Source organism: Corvus kubaryi, unplaced genomic scaffold (genome assembly GCF_017639235.1).
Source record: "Corvus kubaryi isolate FWS band 111438036 unplaced genomic scaffold, C.kubaryi_AGA036_p1.0 37341, whole genome shotgun sequence".
NCBI lineage: Eukaryota > Metazoa > Chordata > Aves > Passeriformes > Corvidae > Corvus > Corvus kubaryi.
In genome coordinates, this window is record NW_024581112.1 from 8159553 (window position 1) to 8184180 (window position 24628).

At 46.1% G+C, this 24628-nt stretch overlaps 1 protein-coding gene across 1 annotated transcript in view; it reads right to left on the reverse strand.

Moving 5' to 3' along the window:
- Positions 1-4786: 4786 nt before the first annotated feature.
- GAP43 (growth associated protein 43) overlaps positions 4787-24628 on the reverse strand; it is a 53216-nt gene continuing 33374 nt past the window's right edge. The window contains exon 3 of the mRNA XM_042031782.1: positions 4787-5555. Within this exon, the coding sequence (XP_041887716.1) occupies positions 5467-5555 (89 nt within the window). The 3' untranslated portion in view covers positions 4787-5466. The remainder of the gene's footprint in view (positions 5556-24628) is intronic.

Here is a 24628-nt window from a genome sequence, read left to right on the forward strand (position 1 = left end):
TTGTTTTATTCATTGGGAACAGGCATGAGCAGAAAAACCAAGCTATTGGGTGAACAGTTCACCTGGGATTTTCTTTTGTGAGAGTAGTCTAGGTCTCAGGCTGGGATTTCTTTTTTTAGAAGTGACCAGTGGTTCTGGGTGTGTAATACATGAATCTTGATATTCAGAGCATACAGGGGACCCGTGGCTTGGACCCCAGTGAGGTGTCTCTCAAGTTGGGCACTCCAGATGTGAGCCACTGGGGTCACTAGCCTGTTCTGCAAATCTCGACCTCCACCTCTTCTTCCAAGTATTGCTCAACAGAAGAATGTAGTAATAAAGCATTGTAGGTAAGAATGCAGGCTCGCACATGACCTGAGATCAACACCCTGAAAAATGGATAGAGGGTAGTGCTTTCAGGACCACCTAAATGACTCATGATCTTCAGTTCCATTTTGGGAAATGACTGGAGAATTTCAGGCCTGAGACCCCCAAATGCACTGCAGAGAGGAGCTGGGACATCATTCAGCATCTGGGCCTTAGGAACTTGCGTCTCTTTGAAAGCCAGTGAAATGTGTGCTCTCAAGTGCCCGTGTCACTTAGGTTATTCTGAAAACTGTACCCTATATACATATAGGTAGATAAGGGGCAGACTTTCACAGGCACAAGTGGCAGTTAGACATGTAACTCCCATTGATTTTTTTTCCCCCTCGGGGACCTGGAAAATCCCCCCCCCCCCGAGGAGTTGAATCCTCCTCTCGCATTATTTTCACACCAGATTAACACCACTGGTTCCAGTGGAGCGACTCCTGAGTTACCCCAGTGTGAGCGAGAGGAGAACCAGTCCTGAGGTGCTCTAAATATCCAGTGAAAGTGCTAATGTGGCAATGCAGAAAAGCAGGGAATCTGAGCACAGGCCTGGAAGAGGACCCCCAACGCCACCTCTGGCGTCACTGAGCTGCAGGTGACCACCGAGCGGACTCCTTAGCCAAGAGGAACCACAGAAACATTCATTCAAACCCTTCCCTCCACCTCTGCAAACCACAGCCACTCCACTTCCTTCCTAAGACGCCTATGACAAGCACCAGACCTTCAGTATGAAAAGTCACAAGTGCTAGCCTGCTGTTTGAAGACCACAGGAAAAAAGAAATAACTCCTGTGAGGAGGTTGGTATGAACTCCCTCTTCCTTTTTTCTTTTCTTTTTTTTCCTAAACCCCTCTCCGTCAGTCATGGCCATTTCTTTCATCTAGAGTTTCCCAAGCAATGGTGTTTATGTGGTCACCACAGGTGAGTTCCTTCTGGCTAAGGCCTCTCATGGGGCTGCATTAGGGTTTAGGATTGGAAAACACTGGGTCTGAAGGGATCTCAGCAGGATGCCCTTCCCCTCCCTTTGGAATGTGGTTCATGGAGAAGCTCCTTGGCTGAGGCAACTATTGCAAGGGTTGTGGGGTTTCATCTGCTATCAGTGCAGACAGAATGCCACAAGCATTGCAAAGCAGACCAAATTCATGAGAACGATCTACTGCATTGATGGGGAGTTTATGTTGGAATTCTTTTCACTTTTTCACGGCTTAGTCTAGCGAAATGTAGTAGTGAAATGTCAAGAGCTGCCCTACAGCTGGTATGAGCATTCAGGATAGCTGTGGGTCACTAGCATATCTTACTACGGGGGCATGGAAAAAGCCCCTCTAAGACCCTGAATTTCCACAGCACTGCACGGTGAGGTCAGGCACCATATTCCCAGTGTGAGTCACTCTGATATGCCCTGCCCTTTTCTTACATAAAGTAACAACCACACACACCTCCAGGCAAAGCTATATCCTCTTCAGGGAGAGAGAATAGACACATACTCCCTGGGGAATTCCTGTTGGTTGTCACAGCAGCAGTAGTAGAAAAGCTTCAACTACTCTGCTGATTACTCTTTGCCCCACTCTTTACTTCTGGGACCTCCTGCCTCTTCTGCTGCTTTCAGCTCACTTGATGTCTTGCTAGAAAAACCATTCCTCAAATACCCTTGTTCTCTTTCCAGTTTCCGTCCCATGCTACATCCTTTATACTGTTTCCTTTTAGCCTTTGAAAATCTGGCTGAAGAGGCAACTCAAGGAAATCCAAATGCTATTCTCTGCTCTCTTCCTGTACCCTGAAGACAGCCCAGCTTCCTATACAAATCTTGTGTATTACACATTAAACCACTGCCTGCTCAAGGCTGGGTTTGTCTCTGTGCTCTCTCTCACACTCTCTTTGCCCTGACTCTCTGGCAGGATCAGGACACGGCACAATAATAAAGATAGGGGGTGCTTGGTTACAGCCAGTAATTTTAAACTGCAACCAAGGGAGAGGAATTAGTATTTAAATTATTTAGGTTTGCAGTTGGTAACCACATACCCCGTTCTCTTTGTGGGGGGAAAAAAACCAAAACACAAAACCCAACCCTTTGTTCTCTAAGCAACATGGCAAAGTATGTTCTTACAAACGGTGACAAAACATGCGCGATGCCCCAACCATCAGCCAAGGGGGAGGCAACATGCAAAATACAAAGATAAAACGTCCCTGGGGAGAGAAAGTTGTTTCATTTTTTGAGGAGGGAGGAAGGCCTATGTCCAGGAAGACATGAGAGGCAGTTTTCTTTTCCTTATAAAGTTAAAAATAGTAATAGCAAAGTGGAGGCAAGATGAAAAGTTTGGGGTCTGAAATCAGAAGAGCAGGGAGACCACATGGTCTTTGCAGGAACAGGCAAGACAGAAAACCTTTTAAAATGGTCATGACAGGAGATAAGGCCAAACAAAAACCGTGCTCCCTCCTTTCTGCCTCCTCCCAAACACCTCTCCCACAAATCCTGAGAGCTGAACCTCAGTTCTCTCAGCTCGGTGCTAGAGACACGGGGTGTCTGCAGTGTCTGCGCTGGGCTGGGCCCCTTGTGTGCTACGAACAGCAAACATAGTGTACACCTCTCCTCCCTACGCCTCAGCCCCCGTGTCCCTCAGAGCTCTCTCCCTCCCAAACACCATCCATACCCAGCTGCATCCATAGCAGGCACGGGTGGGGTGGTGAGACCTGACATACGGTCCAAGCAATGCCTGATGTCTGCGCTACATTTGCTGAATTGAGGTCAGGCTGGAAGGTGTCTCAGGGTTTACCACCCATCATGACATGGGAATATTAGCATATATATCATTTATGAAGTATGACACAATACCTATCTGTCAGTCAGCCCATCTTTCTACCTATTTAGTCTGTCTAATCTACTTCAGCTATCTACGTTTCACTATCTCTACCAATCATCTATTGCTCCATATTATCTAATTTCTTCCTGTCTCTCTCTCATCTTGTTCACTCTAATCTTTCTTTCTCTAGCTATACTCCCCTCTCTCTCCCTATCATCCATCTATCCACTCGAAAATCTTTCCCCCCCTCATCTCTCTAATCCCTGTTTTTAAAAATCTTTGTCCAATCTCTCTCCCACTCTCTCTTTCCCTCTTTTTAAAAAAAAACCACCTCCCTGTCTCTCTCTCTCTTATTTCTACAGAATGCCAGGAAGCACATGGAAATGAATCCTGACATGTTTTGATGGCACTTCCAGTGAGCAGTCTACGTTCGAAGTGATCATTCCTGAGGAGACACTGTTCATCTTTTCTCCCTATTTCCAACAAAGAGATGGAGGAGAACAAAGGAGTGCCAGCCAGCCCTCCAAAGGCCATGGGGCTGCCACTCCAAGAAGCATTGGCCACCAAAGGACGCTGTAGCTGTCATCACTCCCACCTTTTGGTGTTCCTGCTGTGAGGACAGTTTAATCCTGCTCCTGCACCATTGTACAGTAATGCTGCAGGGTACTCTGGCTGTCACTGCCAATGCAGCCAGGAAAGCATGCAGGAGCTGCTGGGAAAGCACACGGTAATAATCAGGGCAGTGAAAGAGCAGTAATAGCCAATGACTGGGCTTTTATGAAAGCCCAGATATTACTAAATATATTTTAACTGTTCACTCTCACAGCTCACAATGACAGCAGCAGACCCAGGTGGCTGTACAGGCTCTGGGTTTGGCGTCTGTCAGTCCTCCACTGGGACAGGCTGGGAGGCACCGCGGAACAGCCCACAACCTATGGGTAGCAGTGGTGGAGATTCAGGAGGTGGTGCTCTGCCCAGAGCCATAAATGACAGCTGAAAGCCTTGGCCCTCATTAGAGCTGGGTGAGCCACCCTGGGGCTCTGTGGGGAGCAGGAATGAGGTATTTCTCAAAGTGCTGCCAACTTGCTCCTATGCCACCAGGCCTCATCCTGCCTGTGTGCCTATTTATTCAATGCATTGGCCCAATTTATTTTGCCAAACAGAACACTTTTGGGGGACCATGCTATGCTACCCAGGGACTTCAACTCCAGCCCAATGGGGTGAGCATCATCCTATTGTGGGGAGAAGCTCAGGTCCCAGGGCCCTGTCCCCTCGTGGCCCTTGGCACACCCCTTGGCAGGGGTTAGACCTTTGGCATGGATCAAGCTTGTCCCTCTGCCGGCTCATACCTCCAAGGTCACCACAGTTCTCCAAATCGGGGCCTAGAGGTCTCCTAGAGGGATGCTTATTTCGTTCTTTCCTAAAACTGATTTTGCTACTTTCATTATTTTTGTTATTCAGTGCTAACATCTCACCCCAAATCCAAGCCTGCTCCCCCTAAAAATCCCCTCAGTAGTGCCAAGGAGAGCAGTCGGTTACTGACTGGTGGCCAAGGAGCATTGCTGGGCCACGCAAGAAGTGGCCCACCAAAGACCACAGGCCAGCAGGATGTACGGCAGCATAGAAATGCGACACGGTGGTATTAATGATAATTATTCTCATTTATTATAATTATTGTTCAGTTTGAAAAAGGAGCCTGGAGCCAAGCATTATGCTAATTGGCACATTTTTTAGTTGTTGTTCTTTTAGTTCTGAAAACAAACTGGGGTTTAGTATTCTTTTTGTTCATTTGTTTGCTGTGTTTGGTCCTTTGTTTTTTCTTTTGTTCATTCCATCACATTGAAAAAGGAAGAAAAGAACCTTTTTTCCCCCCTCTTTTGTTTTAACTCACTCGTTAAGTCTGGACTCCTCGGATGAACGTAACATTGCACACACACACACTTGGAGAAGAGAGAGAGGAGAGAGAGAGAGAGCGCTCGCAGTGGGCAGACAGACACACGCACGCGCCAGGTCAAAGAACTCTGATACAGTGCAAGAATTTTCCCAAAATGATTGGATCATCATTACCAAAAACTTGCCATAACAACACCAAGAAACAAAGAAATGTTTAAGCCACACTGTTTGACTGGGATTTTTCCTGCTTTTTTTTTTTTCTTTAAATGTTTGCCACACAGAGAGAAAAAGGGTTTAAGTGGTAATGGGAGAGGGACAGACAGGCTCACAGATGTGAGCAGGAAGGGGGGAGATCGAGATTGGGGTGGGAAGGAAGGATAGAGGATAGGGGGAGGGAGGGAGGGGCAATGGGGAGTCATTTCTTAATGTTCAGGCATTTTCTTGGTCCGCCTTGCTCTCTTCTTCTTTCACCTCTTCCTGCTGGGCACTTTCAGTAGGTTTGGTTTCTTCTACAGCATCTAGTGGGGAAAGAGATGGTCCAGCGTTAGTCAGCCATGATCTAGAGCATCCTGCACGCGCACACAGCCTGATGGACTGCATGACTTCAGGCTTGTCGGTCCCAAAAGTGACCCAGGGCTTAAAGTCCCTGGAATTTCTGTAGCTTGGAAAGAATATGCTAAGGTTCAGTCCAGCAGGCAAATATGTAGCTCTCACAAAACACCTTCAGCCAGAAAGCATGTGCCACTGGAAGGAGCTGCCCTGCTCACTGCTGATGTGCCAGACCACCACTGTCATTTCATTAGGGGCACTGATTAGACTCTTGGCTTATCAACTAGATCACAGAGCCTTTTACAGAACCCACTGATGGTACCAACCACTGCTGAATTTTTGTCCCCCAATTACCACTATGGATCCTCCCAGCTGAGACTTAATGAGGTCACAAAAAAAAACCCCTCTATATACACTTGAAGCCTGCAAGACCCAGAGGGAAAAATTTTATAACTTGTAACTGAAACTTCTCTCACACTGAACAGAGATCTAGAGAAATATCTCTAGCCTTCAAGAATGGGAGTCTTCACCAGAGGCTGCCACATCTCTCTAGTTTTCTGGTCTCTCAGAAGCAAAGCTGCCCTGGGGGAAGCAGTGAGTACAACTGGAGGCTGGGTCTGCCTGTCAGGCAGACACCTTGTTCTGACACATCATTCACATGAGAAAAAAACTAATGCTAGGAGCTATCCCACAATGAACTAGACAGAGGATCAGAATCCAGGGGAAGGCAGAGGCAGCCAGGAGGAACAAGGCAAACAAAAACAATGCCCCTCAAGCTGGAGTGATCTCACTTCTGTGTTCATCTAGCCCATGCCTCCTTCATTGCAGCAGGATGGATTTAATTGTCTCTGAGCTTCTACTGCCCAGCTCTCATCAGGGTACAGTAACATGTCCCCAGCCTCTTTCAGAAACAATCCCTGCACTGTTTGGATTGCTTTTTACAGGACAAGGTGGTGTCCTGTAAAAGGTGGCTGCAGGGCTGTAAGACAAAATAATGAAAAGGGTCTTAGTGCACTGTAGTGACTGGCCTGCTCCCTTGCCATCTCCCCTTTTTCTCACTGGCTCCCACGCCCATACACCCCATGGAGAGGTCAAGCAAGCAGCAATCCAGACTTGGGATAAAGAACAAGGAAAAGAAACAAGTGCTGAAGGGCTGGGTGGTGTGGGACAGACCACATGTCATTGGTATGACATATACCTCAGTGATGGCACTCAACATACCTCTGTAGCATCACTATAACCACAGTGGTCATTCAGAGAGCACTCTGGGCTCCCTGCACAGTTCCTGGCTTCTCTGATGGGCTATCAAAGTACGTTGTACCAGTAAATATAATGGGCCAGGGACTGCCCCAGGGCCAGCTGGCACCACACAGCTTATGTCCATATGGATAAACTCTCTTCTTCTCCAGAAGAGGGTAGCTGTGTCTGGGACCTGTCTGAAGCAAAGCTATTTGGTGTACACAAAAATCACACCAGGGCCTGTGCCGTCAGTCTGACAATGCGGATGTTCACTTACCAGTGTTTAGTTTGTGAGGATTAGCACCCTCATACCCACGTTTAGTGAGGATGCTATTTGGGATGTGAAAGTTTCCTTACTGACACCATTCATGCATTTTGGCCTGGTCCATTTGATGCCATCAGATGGCAGACTTGTATTTGCTTCCAATACTGGCAGTAGGTGCTACATTCCTGCTTCCCTCTCCCTCAGCTCTTTAGCCTGGGTTTTAAATATGTTCCTAAGCACCACTTCCTTATGAATCACCTTTAAGTTGTGTGCAACTTCCCATTTGGAATCATCTTCATTAAAGGATCTGCTTCTGGACCTTCAAATACTTTTTATCTTAGTCAACCGACTGCTGATTTCCCAAAAGAAAAAAATTTCTGTGAGAACATCCCCATGGCCACAGCCACTGCATTGCAAAACCCCTGTCAGCAAAAACATCTGTGGACTTTCCTTCCCTTGATACTGAACAGCTAAGCAGGACTCCATCCAGCTATTCAAGGACTCCATCTGTATCTGGTACAGCTACCACCACAGACCAGAGACAAAACAGGCTACTGATTAAAATAGGATTGTAACAAGTGCCATTGGGAGGAAAATCTTGGCCTACTTTTTAAAATTTTCCTGAATGACTTGATCACTGGGAGGGAGGAGAGTCTCTTTAATGCTGCTCTTTAAGGCATTCATAGCAGGAGACACGTTGAATGATGAAGCTGAGAGTAGAATCCCAGTGTGCAACCATCTACTCCTAAACTTGAGTGAAAAGACTATTGTTAGCCAGCAGCAAAGTCTGGTTTCTTACGAGGCTCTGACAGATCCTAGTAAGGAGTGAAAGGGTAATGTGGCTTCAGGAGCACAAATCCTGACACTGTTTTTCATTGTGTTTGAAACTTTTTGTGTCTTCCTACCAAAAATATGCACGGGTTTTAGCTGGCAGTCCCACAGCCCCCTCAAGACAGCACACCAGACGGGCCCATAACACTGCAAGCACAGGGACAGACAGACACTGGGGAGTCCTGCACATCTGCTGTGCTACCGAGTCACACAGATGCCCTGTTAATCACCAGCTGAAAGTGGGGTCCAGCTCCTACAGTGATGGGCTCTTGACAGCACTCCAGGAGGGATGGGCAGGAAATCTGCTCACACCCGAAGTGGGAGAGCTGGCAACCTCAGTGATGCTGGTTAGCTCACAGTGTTCCCATGCTGTCCTTGCGCTTAGGATAAGCAGGCAAGTTGAAACACAATTTTCTGCCGTGTTTTATTCCCTGTTAGCTCACCGCAGTGGCAAATCTAATTTCCAGGGAGTGCCCATGGCGCCTAGAGATCCCTGGCTGGCAGAGGAGCTGCACAGAGGTGCCTCACTGTCCCCATTAATGTTCTCTGGGGAGCAGATAGTGGCAGGCCGATGACTCTCTGCTGAAGCAGGCCAGAGACAGCGCTGATTTCTGTCATGGATGAAATAGGCTGGACTAAGTGGGGTCATGGAACAGCAGGAACAATTTAAGGTCACTTCATCACATATTCAATCAACGGAGAGGAATCCTACAACCCAAATGCTGGACTGTGCATATCCAAGTATAAACAAGAAGTCCAGCTTTTTGAATAAGAATTATCACACAAAATTCAGTGAATCACTCTCCCTCTTTTCTCTTGCATGATATTGAAGCAGTAAGGGGAAACATTCTGTGTACTGCTACACCCTGTTATGTCTTATTTCCTAGCAGCTTTAGCAGTGTTTCATCGGTCTTTGGGATGAGGGAAAAGAAGCAACCTGGTGTTATTATGTAATAATGAACTTTAGCAAGAAGCAATATCATGAAGGAAAAAGAATTCAGCACAAAAAAATAAATTTGAAGCTGTGGCACTGCTAAACCACAGCAGTAAAAAGAAGAGGATTCTCTCTGCACTGTGGGAGCAGTGCATCAGAGCCCCAGTGACATCAGGGCCAGTTAACAGCAGTTTCTAATTCAGAGGAGAGGTGAGACAGTTTATCTGACTCACCAGTTTGTTTGGTGCAGGCTATTTCTGCAGTATGTTCTCTGGGCTTTCTCCAGCCTTGTTTTCAGTGTCCCAGCAAAGGAGGGCAAGGTATTTCCAGGGAGATGAGTAGATAGCTATCCTGAGGATTCCATACATCAGAGAGAGTATTTCTTACATTGCTTTTTACCCAATACTAGCCTTGATTTTCCAGTTTTTTGAACTCTGGGCTATCGCACCTGTGGGTTTATAGTGGACAGATAGCATTATACAGACAGAACTGCAGTTTTGGCATTTTACATTCACTTTGCTCTTTGTTGCAAAGGTGATAAAAAGTGGTTGAGAATTGCAGCCATCCCCTGCTTGAGGAACAAAAGCATTTTATCCTGGGTAGCCAAACTTCCACCTGTTTAAAGCTGCCTCCCTTCCGAACATGCCAGCACTGTGAGATCTCCTCCTGCACGATCAGAGCCCCCTATGTCCACTTGCAAGGGACAGAACAAGCAGGAAGCAGTGAGCTGTTTCATCAGGTGGACCTGGACTGGGGCAGCATCAATGTGCATGTGGTGACATCATGAAATGAGAAAGCTGAAGTCAGAGTAGATGGACATCTCACCAAACTCCAGACATCTACAGAGAGACATCTGCAGCTGATCTTTTCACCGTCTCCTTCCTTCCTAATTAGTGGAAATAAATAGGACATTTCTAAGGCTCTATTAACTTGTCTTATTTAGATGCCTACTTTAGGACAAGTTTCAGTCTGGGAATATCTACACCTGCAGCAAGCCAAGGTGGAGACATTCACATTTATTCTAGGGCCCTCCAGCTACAAAGCAAAAAGAAACTCACAAAATGAGAGTGGAGGAAAGAAAACAGGAGGGGAGGCAGAGCTGTAATATAAAGCAAAAAAAAGCTTGAGGGGGGGCCAAAACCAAATTCAGTCCTGAAGGAAAAAGCAAGAATGGCTAGGTCAGAAAGCCAAAAAAATCACCTCAAACCAACAACAAAGCCAACCTAGTTTGTGCTTGCAATCCCCACCCTTACAGTTCTTTTAATGGGCACCAGTCATCACTTGCACTGTTCGTGGTCACTCCAGTCCTGTAGTCCCACCCTTCTAGCTTTGAGACTTTAGTTTGCTTTTTTTATTTCAGCCTTTGGAAATCTATGCTGCAGTCCAGATCATCTTATACCATAGGATAATTTTGCCAAAGAGACAGGCATCTGTGAGCTGAGCTGCCACTGTTTCACTTCCATTTAGCACTCTGGATGGTGCAGTCAAGTTGAGAAACCTTTTGGGCAGCCTTGGACAAACCTTAAGCCATTGCTGCGGAATTGTTTAAGGGGTAGAGCTGCACGGTGGGAGAGGCCGATGTGTGTTTGCTTCCCTGCTGAAGGGCCTGTGTCAAAGAGAGGCTTCATACCTACAGCTCCACCTGGCACCAGCTGGGCAACAGCCTTACCCATGGAAGAGTTACAATATGGAAGTGAGACATAGAGCCTTGCTGCAATAGGGTCAAAGAGAGCTCCTGCTCCTCAGCACTCCATTTATTTCCTGGGAAGGGTGAGAGTCATGTCTGCGAGCCCTGCTGGGGAGCAAACGCCTGGAACATATGCAGCTCTGGTTTCTGTGAAGCTGAAGCAGGCACGCAAGCAGCAGTTCTGCTGGATGGTGGTACTTCCAGCTGCCTTTTCTACACCGTGCTCTAATGGCTGAGTGTGCAGGCTCCTCTCCAAGTCTCTCCACTGCCCTACATTAGTGAAATTAGGTTGAGTGGATTTCCGGGTAAAACGCTCTCTCTTGGGACCTGCCCAGCTCCTATCTGACTTGCCAAGATTAATTAAATCAGAGCAGACATCAGCTTATGACCACAGTAGAAGCAACCTCTCTGATGATCATTTCTTTTGTGGCTGGTGGCTTGGGTTTTGTTTTCCTTTTTGTCTCTGTTCCACTGCAGATCTTTAAATTACCACAGCCAATGCCAAGAGAAGAGAAATTGCACAACACTCTGAGATTCTAATACAGATGCAGAGATTTTGCTTTTGCTGCTTTCTCACTGTTTGCATAATTATTGCTAATATTGATTGTGCAGCTAGAACTCTCCTGTGCATTCATGCTGAAGTACTGCCCAGATCTACTCAGACACTGCTCTCTCTAGCATTTGTCGTGCTTCCTCCTTTCTCTGTCCTTTGCCAGCTACAGCTCGGGCAGAGATGGAACGGAAAACCTGTTCCTCATCCGGTTGTCACTCTACTCCTAAATATTAATCTGGGCTTTCCTGCCCTCTTATCAGGAGATCTCATATGACCCAGAGACGCTACTTAGAATTTTTTTCTTTTTGAAGGTAAGGAGCACTTGAAAGCCTCATTTAAAATCCCTGCCCTGAGCATCTCCTAGTTGTAATGACATTTGGATCCAGATTTGGATCCAGGCTTCACAGCTTGATTCATCTGTCCCGATCCATCTGTCCTTCTAGCCAGCCAGAAGTCTATTCCAGGCAGACGATGGTAGGTCTGAGACTGCTGAAACAAGACACACTTCAGGTTCAGAGCTGTTGCTTACACAGTTCTGTCTCTGGTCCATGTTAGCCCATTGCAGTCAGCCCTATGATGTGTCATATGCAGAGCTAAAATCCTCCACCCTCCCAACTTGCTGCTTCTAAAAACTGGTAGACTTATGCTGCCCCAGCTAAACATTGAGAAATGAAGGAATTGGGTATTTCAGGTAAGTGGTTGTGTCTGGTCCAGGGTATCGGCTTGTACGATTTCTCCCAAATCCCTGGTGAATCCCTCAGTCTGTACAGACAGACCCATGGTACTGATTCCTGTGAGCCCTGGGCATCCTTGTGAGCACATGGCACATGGGAGATCTGCAAACCCTTGGCACACCCTGTAACAAGGTGGTGGGGAGGAATGTCCCGAGTGCAAGCAAGGAGGTTCAGGGAAGTTGCCCAGTAACTACTGGAAAGAAGCAAGCAAGTCAGCCTGTTAAGCTTGAACTAAAGAGGTGAACATGGCCCCATACATGGTAGCTTGGGCCTCCTATTCCTGTACCCCCTCATCTTTTTCCAGAACCATGTAAGAATGGTTCGGTTGCCCCAGCAGTGAGAAAAAAAAGCAACTTCTGTAAGTCCCATGGTTGGTAACTTCGGTCCAAGCTTGGACAGCTGCCTCTTTTTCTGATCCTTCTAAACCTTCAGAGCACAGCCAGACCCAGTTCTGTCGCCCCAGCTGCCTCTGTGCTTTGTCAGGCTCAAGAGCCAGTGGCTTAGGGATTTCCACTCCTTCTCATCCCACCCCATGCCTTTCTTCCTCCAGCACCACCATGGAAATCCAAGCCCACATTGGCATCCATGTGTGCAGTAGATGGGAAGGGAGGGAATGGTGGGAGAGACGCTCAGGGTGTGCGGCAGTGGAAAGGGGAGTCAGGCTTACAGCTCCATTGCAAACCATTTTTCACAGTGTCTAGACACCAGCTGCCAGGTTGCCACGGAAACTCCCCAACTTTGGCTGAGGGAGGGAGCACTGAGGTCTCCAGAGAAATGGGAGTGATGGAGGAAGAGGGTGGGGAGAGAAAAGGGAGGATGTTCCTTGTGAATGTGAGGTGTTATCCTGTTGCACCTACCTTTGCAAATATTCTTCCATCCTGGATAATGGGAAAGAAGCAGCTCTCCTTCTTTCTTCCACTTCTGCTTCTTTCCCATATCCATGGATGCAGCCAGACATGGAGGCTGAGAAAAACAACATGCCTACTGCTGACTGTTCATTTACTGCTGCCTATTACCAGCACTTTTGTCCCAAACTTCCTGTATACCGTACCCATAACTGGGCAACTTCACTCCAGCTGGAACTGGAAGAAGCCTACCAGAGTGGTGAGGTTTTCAGACAGCAAGATATCCTTTAGCAAGGCCCATCCCTTGGGCACTGCCACAGCTACAAGCAAAGGCAGCTCCAGGGAGGACAGAGTGCTCCCACCTGGCAGCAGTGCGATCTTTCACGGTGCTTCTGTGGGGATGCTTTGCTGCACCAGACCGTGGTGGGCAGGTGGGACACTCTGCAGTACAGTGGTCAAAGGCAAAGTAAAAGAGCTTTTTCGGGATGAGAGTGCCTTGGAGGCAGATATTTTACACTGGCATTGAGTGGCCTCCTACCAAACAGCATCAAAGGTGCTGTGACCTCAGAGGTGTTGTGACCTTAACAGACCTCTACCAAGGTTCCATGGTCTTCACAGCCAGGGAGCTTGAAGGGCAGAAATGGGAAGTGACTCGTGCAGGGTATCCCCAGCCATCAGCTGGATCAGAGTTGATCTGATGAACAATCAGGTGCTCAGCTGCCCTCTATCTCCTGCGTTCATTTCTTCAGCTGAGAAAAACCTTAGAAAAAAGTACCCATAAATTGTTCTTTACTCTTCTTCTCCTCTGCCCCTGTTGATTTCACATAGGTCCTGCAGACCAGAAAGGGTACTCTTTAATTCCTTAAATACCTTATGATTCAAAGAGCTTGAATATAGAGATTTTAATTTCCTTCCAGCTGTGGAATGTAACAGTTGACAGCTGCTTTTGGCACGTGTTGGAAATCATGATGTCCCCATCTCATGCAACATTCTTTTGTGCCACCCATCATTTCTCCCTTGCTGGTTAAGTTCTGGAGGATGGTTTAGAAATATAGGGCATGTGAGGGGACAGAAGAACAAGGTCTTTCTGACACCCATCCATTTATTCTTTAGCTTCTTTAGAGCAACTGCCCTGTGAGATTATAGGGGAGAAATCAGAGGAAAGATAAGAAGAAATGGAAATACCCTGAATAGATATAGGCCAATTGAACCTCATTGAAGTGACAGATAGTGATTGTTCTATAGCCAGGACATTCCTAGCAAAGTAATTAATTCAGGGAATGAAGCTTACAGTACTTTGGGGACAGAGGTTTGAATTTGGAGAGGCCAAGCAGATGCACAGAGAACAGCACAGCAAGTGACAGAAGCCTGACAGACAGATCAGGTCCTCAGAGGTCTGCCCATCTCACAGCTCTGCTGAGCAGCCTGGCAATGGTGGCAGGATCAGTAGGGGGATAAAAATGAACCTGAAACTGTGGCAGACTGCTGGCATTCATGCACTGCTGATCCTGAAATAAAGAGGGTTAAGAAGAAGAAGGAAACGTGCAGAGTGGTAGAACCTTTGGGTTGTCATCTACAGCTCCCACCTCCTCACACAGGACTGGCTGTGAAGCTGTTCTCCTCCCCTTCCCCGGCAAAACTGCCTAGGGAAAAGAAACTAAAGGAGGAAATCTTCTGTAATTGCAGCAAAATGGTCTAGAAATTCCTTCAGTGCATCCAGAATTAATGTGCTGCTCCTCCCCTCATACTCCTCCCCCTTCAGCTGTCAGTGGCAGGAAAACAAATTGCTGCAGCCCTTACTACAAACCACATGCCCGCCTCCCTTCCCCCAGCCCAAAAGACATGTGCCATTCATAAGCTGCCTGACTGCTGGTCTCCATTATTAAAGCCTAGAAGACTGATAAATTGGGGATTCATGGAGCCTGCAAGCCTCCAACAACCACATTGCCATGGAAACCAGAGGCAGCCTCCATCTCCAGCAGAAATGATATTGATCTAGCTGAAGGCAGGGAATTACAATCAAGGAGAGGATATAAAATGTCTCTTTTTCTTCCCTTTGCCATCCTCCCATTTCGAGTTTACATGAAGGAGAAATTTCATTTAGAGATCATTAGTTTGTTTCCGTCCATCATCATACACGAAGGCTCTGCAAATTGGATGCTAAAATTAATTAAATGCCAGTTGTCAGGCTTTCCACAGCCATCTTCTTGATAACTGTCCCCAGCAGTTGCAACATCAACGATGTCATCTCTTTGCATCAAAGAAATTACTAATATTTCTCAAACGCACAGCTGGTGCACACCCATAGAATCCCAATGTGTTTTGTGCAGGATGAGCACTGAAACACACGCACTGCTCTCTAGAAGGTGGTTCAGGCTTCATGCTGTACCCAGGAAAACTCCTGGTAGCCTTTGCTTTTCATTTCATCAGGAGAAGGCTTGAGAGCCCAGACACAGGAAGAGGGATTTTGAACTATAAACACTTGTGGGAAAAACCCCACTTCGAGACATCACCATGGCATTGCTGGTGCAGAGCAGTTCTCCCCTCTTCTTAAAATCCCTTGCCTGGGACTGCTTAAAAACTGCTTTTCCAAGGATGGAAAGATAAGCAGCCACAGCACTTGTCCTGCAAAACTGGGTGGGCATCTGGACACTTTCCCCAGATCATACAAAGGCCAGATTCTCCTGGGTTGACTTAAGGTGAGAGGTTGGGCTGTGTCGTCGTCCCTGCTGCCCCAAGAAATCTCTGTGACCAGAGGCGTGGTGATGCTTGTCCAGTAAGTGGTGAGCTCCAGGGGAAAGGGGGTGTAGGTCAGCCCCGAGCCATTTTCAGAGCCAAGCTGTACAGCAGGAAGGAAGGAAGGAGCTGCCTGGAAAACCTCTCATGAGCGCTCTTACTGCCAGCACCAGTCTTCTCTGTGAAGGTGGCAGCAGCTTGCATCAGTAATTCTGATTTTAATTCAGATTTGGCAAGCTCTGTTTTATTTTTTTTTTAAACAATTTTTAGAGCCATTTCTCCCAGTTGGAGAGGGACTATCGAGTCTCTGAACTCTCTGAGTGCTGCACTGAGCGAACCGATGCAGCTGTCCCACAGTAGCCATCTCGGTTTAATCAGCTTTTCACAACAACAATTCCATCAGGCAGATAATGAATTCGGCCGTGACGTGAGGCATGAGGGCACTCGGTGGGACAGCTGCAAATGCTGGGGAGACCACCTAGGGCCATAGCCAGGCAGCCCCATGCCCCATGCACAGCCAGCTGTGCCATGGCCAGGATGCACTCCCACTCTAGAGCAGCGGGAATGTCTGGGTTGTCAACAGCTCCTCAGTACTGCCCACTATAGTGGAAAAAAGTACCCTTATAGGGAGCTAAGACAGCCCTTTGCTAAGATAGTCTGCAATGACAAGGCTCCTCTTCCTCATTAAAGGTCATTTTCCTTGGCCCTTACTCAGCTGTGGGGCCAAGCAGTAGCTGCTCCTCCACTATCACGTGTGCAGCCAAAGTCTGCCCTGAAGCCCAGCTCTGCACAGGTCTGTGGAGGCCCACAGTTACCACAGCTTCCACGTGCAGAGTTTGTAAGTTTTTGACCAAGGTGGAGCAGCCCAAAATTTTGGCTTGAGCACCATCATTTTGACAGTGGTGGTCATAAGAAGAAGAGGGCCTGATAGGAGGCATGAACTCATCAGGCCTGAGCTGCTCTGAAATTGCTCTGAAATTGCACTGAGGCATAGGAAGTGGCACCCCACCATTCTGTGCTCTTATTGTCTCCTCCCGCTGATTTTATTTGCTGTAAAGGTCCTTGGCTCGGGTCCTGCCTGCTGGTCACAGAGTGATGTTGTAAGGTATCCATGTGAATGAACACGTCTCTCTTACTCTTCCTCTCCTGCTGGAGCTGTTCCACTTCCATAAACCATTAAACATTTATTGGGCCAGAGGAAAACATTGACCCTGTAGACCAGTGGTGAGGGCACTCATCTGGAATAGGGGAGACCAAATGCCACATCCTGGCTCCAGCAAACAATAAATAATTTATACAAAGTGGAATAGCTCCAGCAGGAGGGATCAGGGGAAAATTTTTCCAGCAGCCCAATGGCTTGCTTGCAAAGCTCACTGGATTTCAGCTTCCTGGCATAAGGCCCACCCTGTCTTCTGTCCCACTCAAGGAGGACCTGACCCTCACATGCTAGCTACTTTAAAAGCAGGCAAAGGTTTTCTTACTACTTTAATCTACAAATCCCATAATTCGTGGTAGTGGTATATATTATGTTTGGGTTTGAATAATTAAAGGATCCTTTAATGGAAAAAAGATTATCACAGAACAATTCCAGTCCAGCAGGACTCAGAAGCTCTGAATGGTTGTGGTTTAAACTGCACTTAGGCTTAACTCCTCTCTTTGGGAGAACCATGTCTCTGTGTTTTGCTAGAAATGAGGCCAAGAAGCAGTTGCATGCTACATCCGTTAGGAGTGGCTGGAATCTTCTCCTTCTTCCCTGATGTAAAAATCAGTGATTCCATCCATTTTTCTCATAGTCATTTGGCTGCAGCAATGAAAAAGGTTTCTATCTTGAGGCACAGAAAACCATTTTCTTTCTCGTCTTCTGTCTCTTCATTGAGTGCAGTGAACAGTGCTGGGTCAATGTCTCTGGAGACCAAAGTCTGCTGCACAGCAGCAGTGCTGTGCATTTCTTTCCCCTGCCTGCCTGGTGGGCCTCAGCTGTCTTTGGGAGAGGTTGTGTCATGGACAAGAGGTCAAGTTTAGTCCAAATAGGCACCATGCTTGGCCACACTGGTAAGTCTCCCAACAAAGGCTGGGCAATAGTGCTGGGATGGCTTTGGGTAAACATACCTTCAACGCCCAAGACAAGCTTAAAGGCAGGTGCCAAACCTGTTTGCACTGCTGAAGCTTCTTCCTAACACCCATCAGTGCCACTGCTTGCAAACCTGCAGCACCCTGAAAGTCCATGCTGACCGTAAGGAGCTGATCCATGGGACAGTGCAGGACTGAACAGGGGTGGTACAGAGTTCCAAGATCAAGGTGACACTCATGTCTCCTCACTGTTTGGCAATAAAGAAGTTACTTTCTTTCACCACCTGCATCCCTGGTGTACTACTTGAATAAGGGACGGTGAATGAAGACAAAGAGCAGGACAGAATAGCTGCTCCTATGAACTGCAGCAGCCTTACCAAAGATAAACTCACAGCAGCCCTCTGATCAGATCCCCTGAATGTGGGGGATTTCCATCCCTTCTGACAACAGGGAAAGCAGAGGACCAATGTTACAACACTGTGCTGAGTGCCTTCCAGGGGGCGAAACATAGATACCATTTGTAAGCAGATCTAAGATTAAGGCAGACTCCTTCAACTCGCAAATATTTCTGAAGAGGGGCAGACCCAGTCACAGGGTTTGGTCTCCTGTGGCGTATCCCTTGTTTCAGCCCAGATGACTGGAGGTTATTCTGAATTGCTTGTGACATTAAGGCTGAAATCACGGGTGAAATCCTAGTCTTACAGAAGCAGGATAGATAACACGGAATGTCTAAACTGGAACACATACTCTTTCTTTTTTCTAAGTCCACATCCAGTTAGGGAATGGAGTCCCATATTCATTTGAAAACTAGACAATTATGGACTTAGTCCACACAAGCTTGCATTCACACCTCCCTGTTAGAGGCTTGTGTCATTTCCAAATCAATGTATGCCCCAAGCTTTTAAGAACATTAAAGAGGTTTTTAAAAGTACTTGCTACTGCCCCAACTTTAAATTACTTTTACTTTATTCTGTCTTCCATCTCTTCAAGTGGTTATCAAGTAAAATCTTTGAAACATTTTTCACAGCTGCTAAGACAGTTTTGTCAAGGTCAGCAGCACTGGGGAATGCTCCTGCACAATGGCCAGAGTTCTTGTTCCTACTCTCCTATCTCTTTACCTGTACCTGAAATGCATTATCAGCTATGGTTCTGTACCACTGCACCCACTTCAGCACTGGGATTTGGATGCTCTTCCAAATGTCAGAGAGATTTTCTTCTTCATTAAGCTCTGTAGGTTACAGGTAATGTCCGGTTATCATTATTAGCATTACCAATTACTGTGTTTTGCTGAGGGAAGATGGAGAGGTTGAATAGTGTTTTCCACCTTCTGCTTTCTTTCATAATGAAAAGAGGACTCATTTGCTATTGCCTCGAGGTACAGCTGGGAAATCTCTCATTCTTTGAACACTGGATAATTGGGACCTTATGACCTTTATTTAAGACTTATTTGCATGAAGCATTGAGTCTCACTTTTCTGGTCATTAGGGAAACAGCATTTTCCTTTTCATCTCTGGACCCTGTCCAGCTTTCCATGGTTCTTTTCCTGAGTACACCACAGCCTGGCTAAGGGCAGGTGTCCAAGGTGGACTCCTGACTGCCAGGGCTTCAGCTGAGATTTTCCTCTCTGTTCCAGTGTCCCATGCTGACACTGATGTAGCTAAGGACACAGAAAGAAAAGAGAAACATTTGCACAGATGAAATTCCCATTTGGTGATGATATAACCAAGGCTCTTTACATGGTACAGGCGATTAGAGCTAAAGGATATGTAAAGGGAGCTTTTGGCAGGGAATACAGGACTAGGAAAGAAGTCACAGTTCTAGTAACCTGCAAAACCAGACTGGACTCTTCTTCAAAGAATAGCAAAGCAGACAATAGCAGTACTCCCCATCCTCTGGGCTTCCCACACACATTATTTTAATATCTTATCTATTTTCTGCCTGAAAGATATCCAGAGTGGAAAGCTAAGAAATGAGGAAGCCCTTCTTTAAATCAAGCTTGCAGCATGAATGTAGTCTTGAGAAATACTATGCCTAGAGACCTGTTCAAATTGAGCCTGTGTAATATGGTCTTCCACAGGTCTATTGGCGGTTCAGAACTGGAGGTGGAAACTACCCCACAGAGCTGATGCCATTGGCTTGACTTGTAAGCCTTCTGTCACTGCTTACATTTTCCTTGGTTCTCTTGGCCACTGTCCTGTCTCACAGACCATCATAAGGCTAAATAAAATATTTCAGTAGTGTCTTTACAAAAAGAGTCATTGCAGTCATCAGTGCTCATTGGGTAGCTGTCTGCAAAAAGTGAAGAGGCTGGTGTGCGTAAGGACTGGGATGAGGAACAAAAGAGAAGAAATAATGCCTTTCTGGAAATATGTGTATAAAATTACAGCCTTTTTTTGGACTGATGTGAAGACACTCTGTCATTCCATCCCATAAAATAGATTTGCAAATTTAAAGGGAGTGCAGAGAAAAGCAACAGAGTTCCTAAAAATTATGGGAATAATTTCATATAAAAAGCAGTTGAAAGCACTGCTTGTGTTTTCTTCAAGAAAGAGATGAACAGCAAGGGCTATGATGCTATGCCCTCTGTGCATAAATGCATACTGTATGACGCTATACTCACAATCAAAGGCATGAAGTAGGGCTATCACAAGCTTTTGCTATTTCTGTGATATAGCACAAGTACAGAAAGATATTTAAGGCAATGGTGGCCAATTTGTCACCAAACTTTATGGCCATTGTACGGTTGGTTGGAGTTGGGAAAGCTGTTGATGCCTCGTCAATCAGATATTTTGTGTGCATACACACACACACACATATATCTACATATATGCCATATAACACCGCAGCTAATTAGCATCAAAAGAGAGAATACATCATGCTTTACCTGGTAAACTAAATCTTAGACAGTCGAAGACAGGGATGAGTCCCAGTAGTAGAGAAGCAGCTTACCCTAGATCTGCCCATAGCAGTGCTTTGTGCTAGCCACTGCAAGTACAATAAATAGATAGTAGCTCTGGCCTGGCTTGGCAATTTCTATGTTCCTCTACCAATTATTTGCACGGATCCTTGTGAGTACAGCTTCACCTCACCAGAGTCCATGAAATTTCCACAGAGATTGGAAGTGATCACTGCACTGACATTGATAATCCAGTCTTAATGCACCTATTATATAGCTCTTGAGGAATGTCTAACTAATCTGACTGTTCTGACCTGGTGAACCTTCCAAATCCTTTTCCCCTGCACGTGGCAGTCATCCATACCACAGAGTCAGTACTTCTAATTTTAAATTTCAGTTCCCTGGAGCTGCAAATCCCAGCTGATACTCTGCAAGCTTATATCCATCTGAAAAGTCCAGCCTACTTGATCCTAGAGTAAAGAGATGACACTGGCAGTGGTGCAGAGCACTTCTGGCAGCTACAGCAAACAGTCTACACTTAAATTCCATTGTCTGTCTGTCCAGACTGCCCACAGGTCTGCTATTTGAGCCCTTCTCAGCAGAAATTTTGTTCATCATTTATAACAGAAAGCCTTCCTCCCACAGAGCATTTTCTGAACATGATCTGAATGCAGATGCAGTGGGCCACTGTGGAAAACATTGTAATGAGAGTGACTTAGAGCAAAATCTAGGTGGAGTTCAAGCATTGGTCTTGTCTGTAGAGAGCCATGTGTTAGCGTGAGCGATCACTGTACAACATGGCACACACTGTGACACTGGCAGGCACTGCCTTAAACAATGTCACCTCTATGTGGTTTGGAAGAGCAACAGCTGTAGCTGCCAACACCAGAAAGGGTGAAAGACTGCTGTCACCTTTCCTATAATTTGCAGCCTTCACAAAATAAGCCAGTCAACCAGCCTTGAGTATCCATGTTTTCTTACTGAGGTCCCAAAAGAACTGGTACCCCTTAGGCATGAAGGAGTGGTTACCCTGCTCTCCTCAAGAGGCCTTTTACAGAGTCAGCCCACACCTTGTCATCAGGAAATATGCTTAATGTCACCTATGATTTTATTAAAAGGGGTCAAGTACTGCTTCACCACTGGCCCACTAGTGCAGGTCCCACCTCTACAGGGCAAGCTGCATCTCATCAGGGAACAGCAGACCTGAGGCACACACGGGACAAGAGACAGTATTTCACTGCAATAGAGGAGGAAATCCTGCACCTGTGTCAGGTTGCGTGCAGGAAAATTGTGGCATTCCACTTTTCTCACCCTGCCCCTCACAAGGCGATTTGCACCAATGCAAACCCAGCTATGAAATACCTATGAGATGTTTACATGTTTAGATGTTTTATGTAGACACAATACAAAGATTAAAAATTTCAGAGCAACTGAGGACTAGACACATACTTCATACATCAGCATCCATCAGGTAACCTAAACTGCATTTATAGTTTTATTTTGTTGCTGGAGCAGTACTACAGACAAGAAAATGCTGTCATGTATGCTTAGAGTTGCTCCCTCTGGGGCAGTCATGGGAAGACTACTGTATTTGCATTGCTTTCCTTGGCTGCCAGGTGTAGCAGCAGAGATAAGCTCCCTTGAAACAGGAATGGCAGTGAGGTTGTTCTGCCTCATGCCAGCTACTCCTGGGCCAAGACTGAAATTCCAAGTCACACAGCTGCAGTCCTCTTGCATAGTGCAGGCTGCATGTTCTGGCTGGTACAAGACAATAGACAGTCTCCCTTTCCAAATCTTTATATAGCCAGTGCTCCCAAAGTGCAGCAAGTATTGTCCTTTCATCAATATGGGGACTGAACTGAAAACAAAGAACTAATTCAACTGTAAACCATGAAAAAGGTTCCACAGGGACTTGCTCCCTCTGAGGAAGGGAAGATGTTGCCTCCCAGTGCTCCTTGCTTGCAGGATACAGGGCCCTGGGGGAACTGCTGACCCGCTTACATGCAAAGCACTTATCACCTGGCTGATTTTTCATTTCAGCTGTGAAGCTGCTCCATTGTAAAGCTATTTCATCAAGCACAAAAAAGCATTCTCTATTTCCCAACAAAAGAAGATCCATTTGTTTCCTTAGGCACAATTTACTCTTTCACATTCTGGGCTTTGTATTCTTACCTGACAATCTGAGAGTGCTTTGATGTGAGAGCCAACCAAATTTGGAGGTGAGATTTGAAAACTTGTGTAAGTACAAATGGAGTCTAACATTGTGTGACATTCACCTCCTCTCCTCCCTGGGAAGACATTATAGCCCATCTTCTTCCATAGTCTGCTGTGCTGGATGCTGATCTCATTTCAAAACTGCATTAACAGACTCTTTCCAGTAACTTTCATGGAGACTCTCTGGATTTAAGCCAATGAAGCCAAGATTAGAATGAGTCTCACTTCCTCATCCATATGTGATGTATAAATTCCCCCCAATCGCTTTTGAATTTTGTCCTGTTGAGTAGGTTGGCATCTAAGGGAGCCTCTCTAAGCATAATACCAACACCAAAGAGGCAAAAGCTGGATCATAAGAAGAAAACCTATAAACTTGAGTCTTGACAAGGATGCTCAGATGAGAAGACAACTTCTTGGCATTCTTGTCATCCACCAAAATACATGAAGAGGTTTGAGAGATTGTTCTTTTTACATCAATCCTTCATTGCCACTGAACAAAGCCCACTGACTCATTTCATGCCTTATCCAGGTTGGAAGTCATCTCTTTTTTCCATCTACACAGAGAATTGCTTAAGAACTGCCCTACTGTACAACTGGGAATGCTTGGGGTTCCAGACCAATTGGATGCTATTGGATGCAGGACAGTTGTCTGAAGCTGTTTCCTAAGCCATTACCAACAGACAGATAGAGCTTGTGGAACTGAGTAACAAGGAGTGGCGAGGGCTGTCAGGGGAACAACTGACTGGTTCAGAGAACCACTCTGTCTCTCCTGCACTCCAGAAATATTAAACATTAAAATCTGTGCACTTGTCTTTATCTGGTTAGTTATTCCTTTCCCCACTTCCTGTCTTTTTCTGTCCTGCCCATAGATAAAGGCAAAAATCTCTCCTGGGTATAAATTAAATGCCCCTGCCTTTTGCTTGTGCTTGCACCAGGGAAGGTATGCACAGATAGCACAATACAGCCATTGTAGTAAATTTCAAGGTAGATGAACATCACCACCCCAAAGTAGCATGGTCGGCAAGCCTCAGGGTAGTAGCAGCCAAGCAAGCCATGGCAACCAGCCAACCAATGACACTGGCCAGGAGCCAATTTGATTTATTTTTGGCAGCCTGACACTGCACACTACTGTGATGGTCTTCGATCACAGAAATGATAAGAGGTGACCTTTGAAGGCCAAGGGGACTGATGAAGCTGAAAGAGGATCTGTCCCTGGGCTGGAGAAGAACTGAAGTGGCAGATGTCCCCTCTTTCATGAATGACCATCACAGCCATGCCAGCAACCACCAGTGCTGTGTTTGCTGGGGGATGACTGGGAGAAAGGTCGGGATCTGGCAAATGTGTTTAAGTCTATGGAAAGAGTAAGTACCAAGAGAGACAGAGAGGTTTAAAGATGTAAGAGAGAGTAATAGGATGAAGATGGCAAAAAGAAAACACAGGCTTTCTGTCAGGAAATATTTCCTGTCTGTGGGTACTTTCGTAATGTGAAGATGCTCTTCAGAGGAATATTCTTTAAGAAGGAAGCAGCCTCCTACTATTGTGGACATTGTGCTATAGAGTGTATTGCAAAGCACAGCCCGGAATCCTCAGAGAGATGGACAAGGAGACCTCTTTAATCTTTTTTGCATTTCTTTCTTGGATGACTCCTGGGGCACTTAGCCAGCTGTTCAGGTTTGTGACTGGAAGGCTGATATCATACTGGAATTGGAATTCAAGAAAAATCTATATTCATTAATATTTTAAAGAGGCTATCAGCTTGACTCTGGCCACACACCTTCCATGTTTGCTTTCTGCAAACATTGGTAAGCTTGAGTGTTACTGCATGCATACTGAATAAGTATAAATGGATGCACATACTGGTCTTGAACACTTGATCACTGAAAACTCATTTTTAAATACATATATTTGACTGCAGATTTTCCAGCTGCCTCTGTTGGTTAGATATTTACATAAGTAATAGTATCATGTGCAAATGCATATTAAATCGTGCATTTTAAATGGCCACTTCAAATGATGTGGCCATGAATGGTTGGCCACT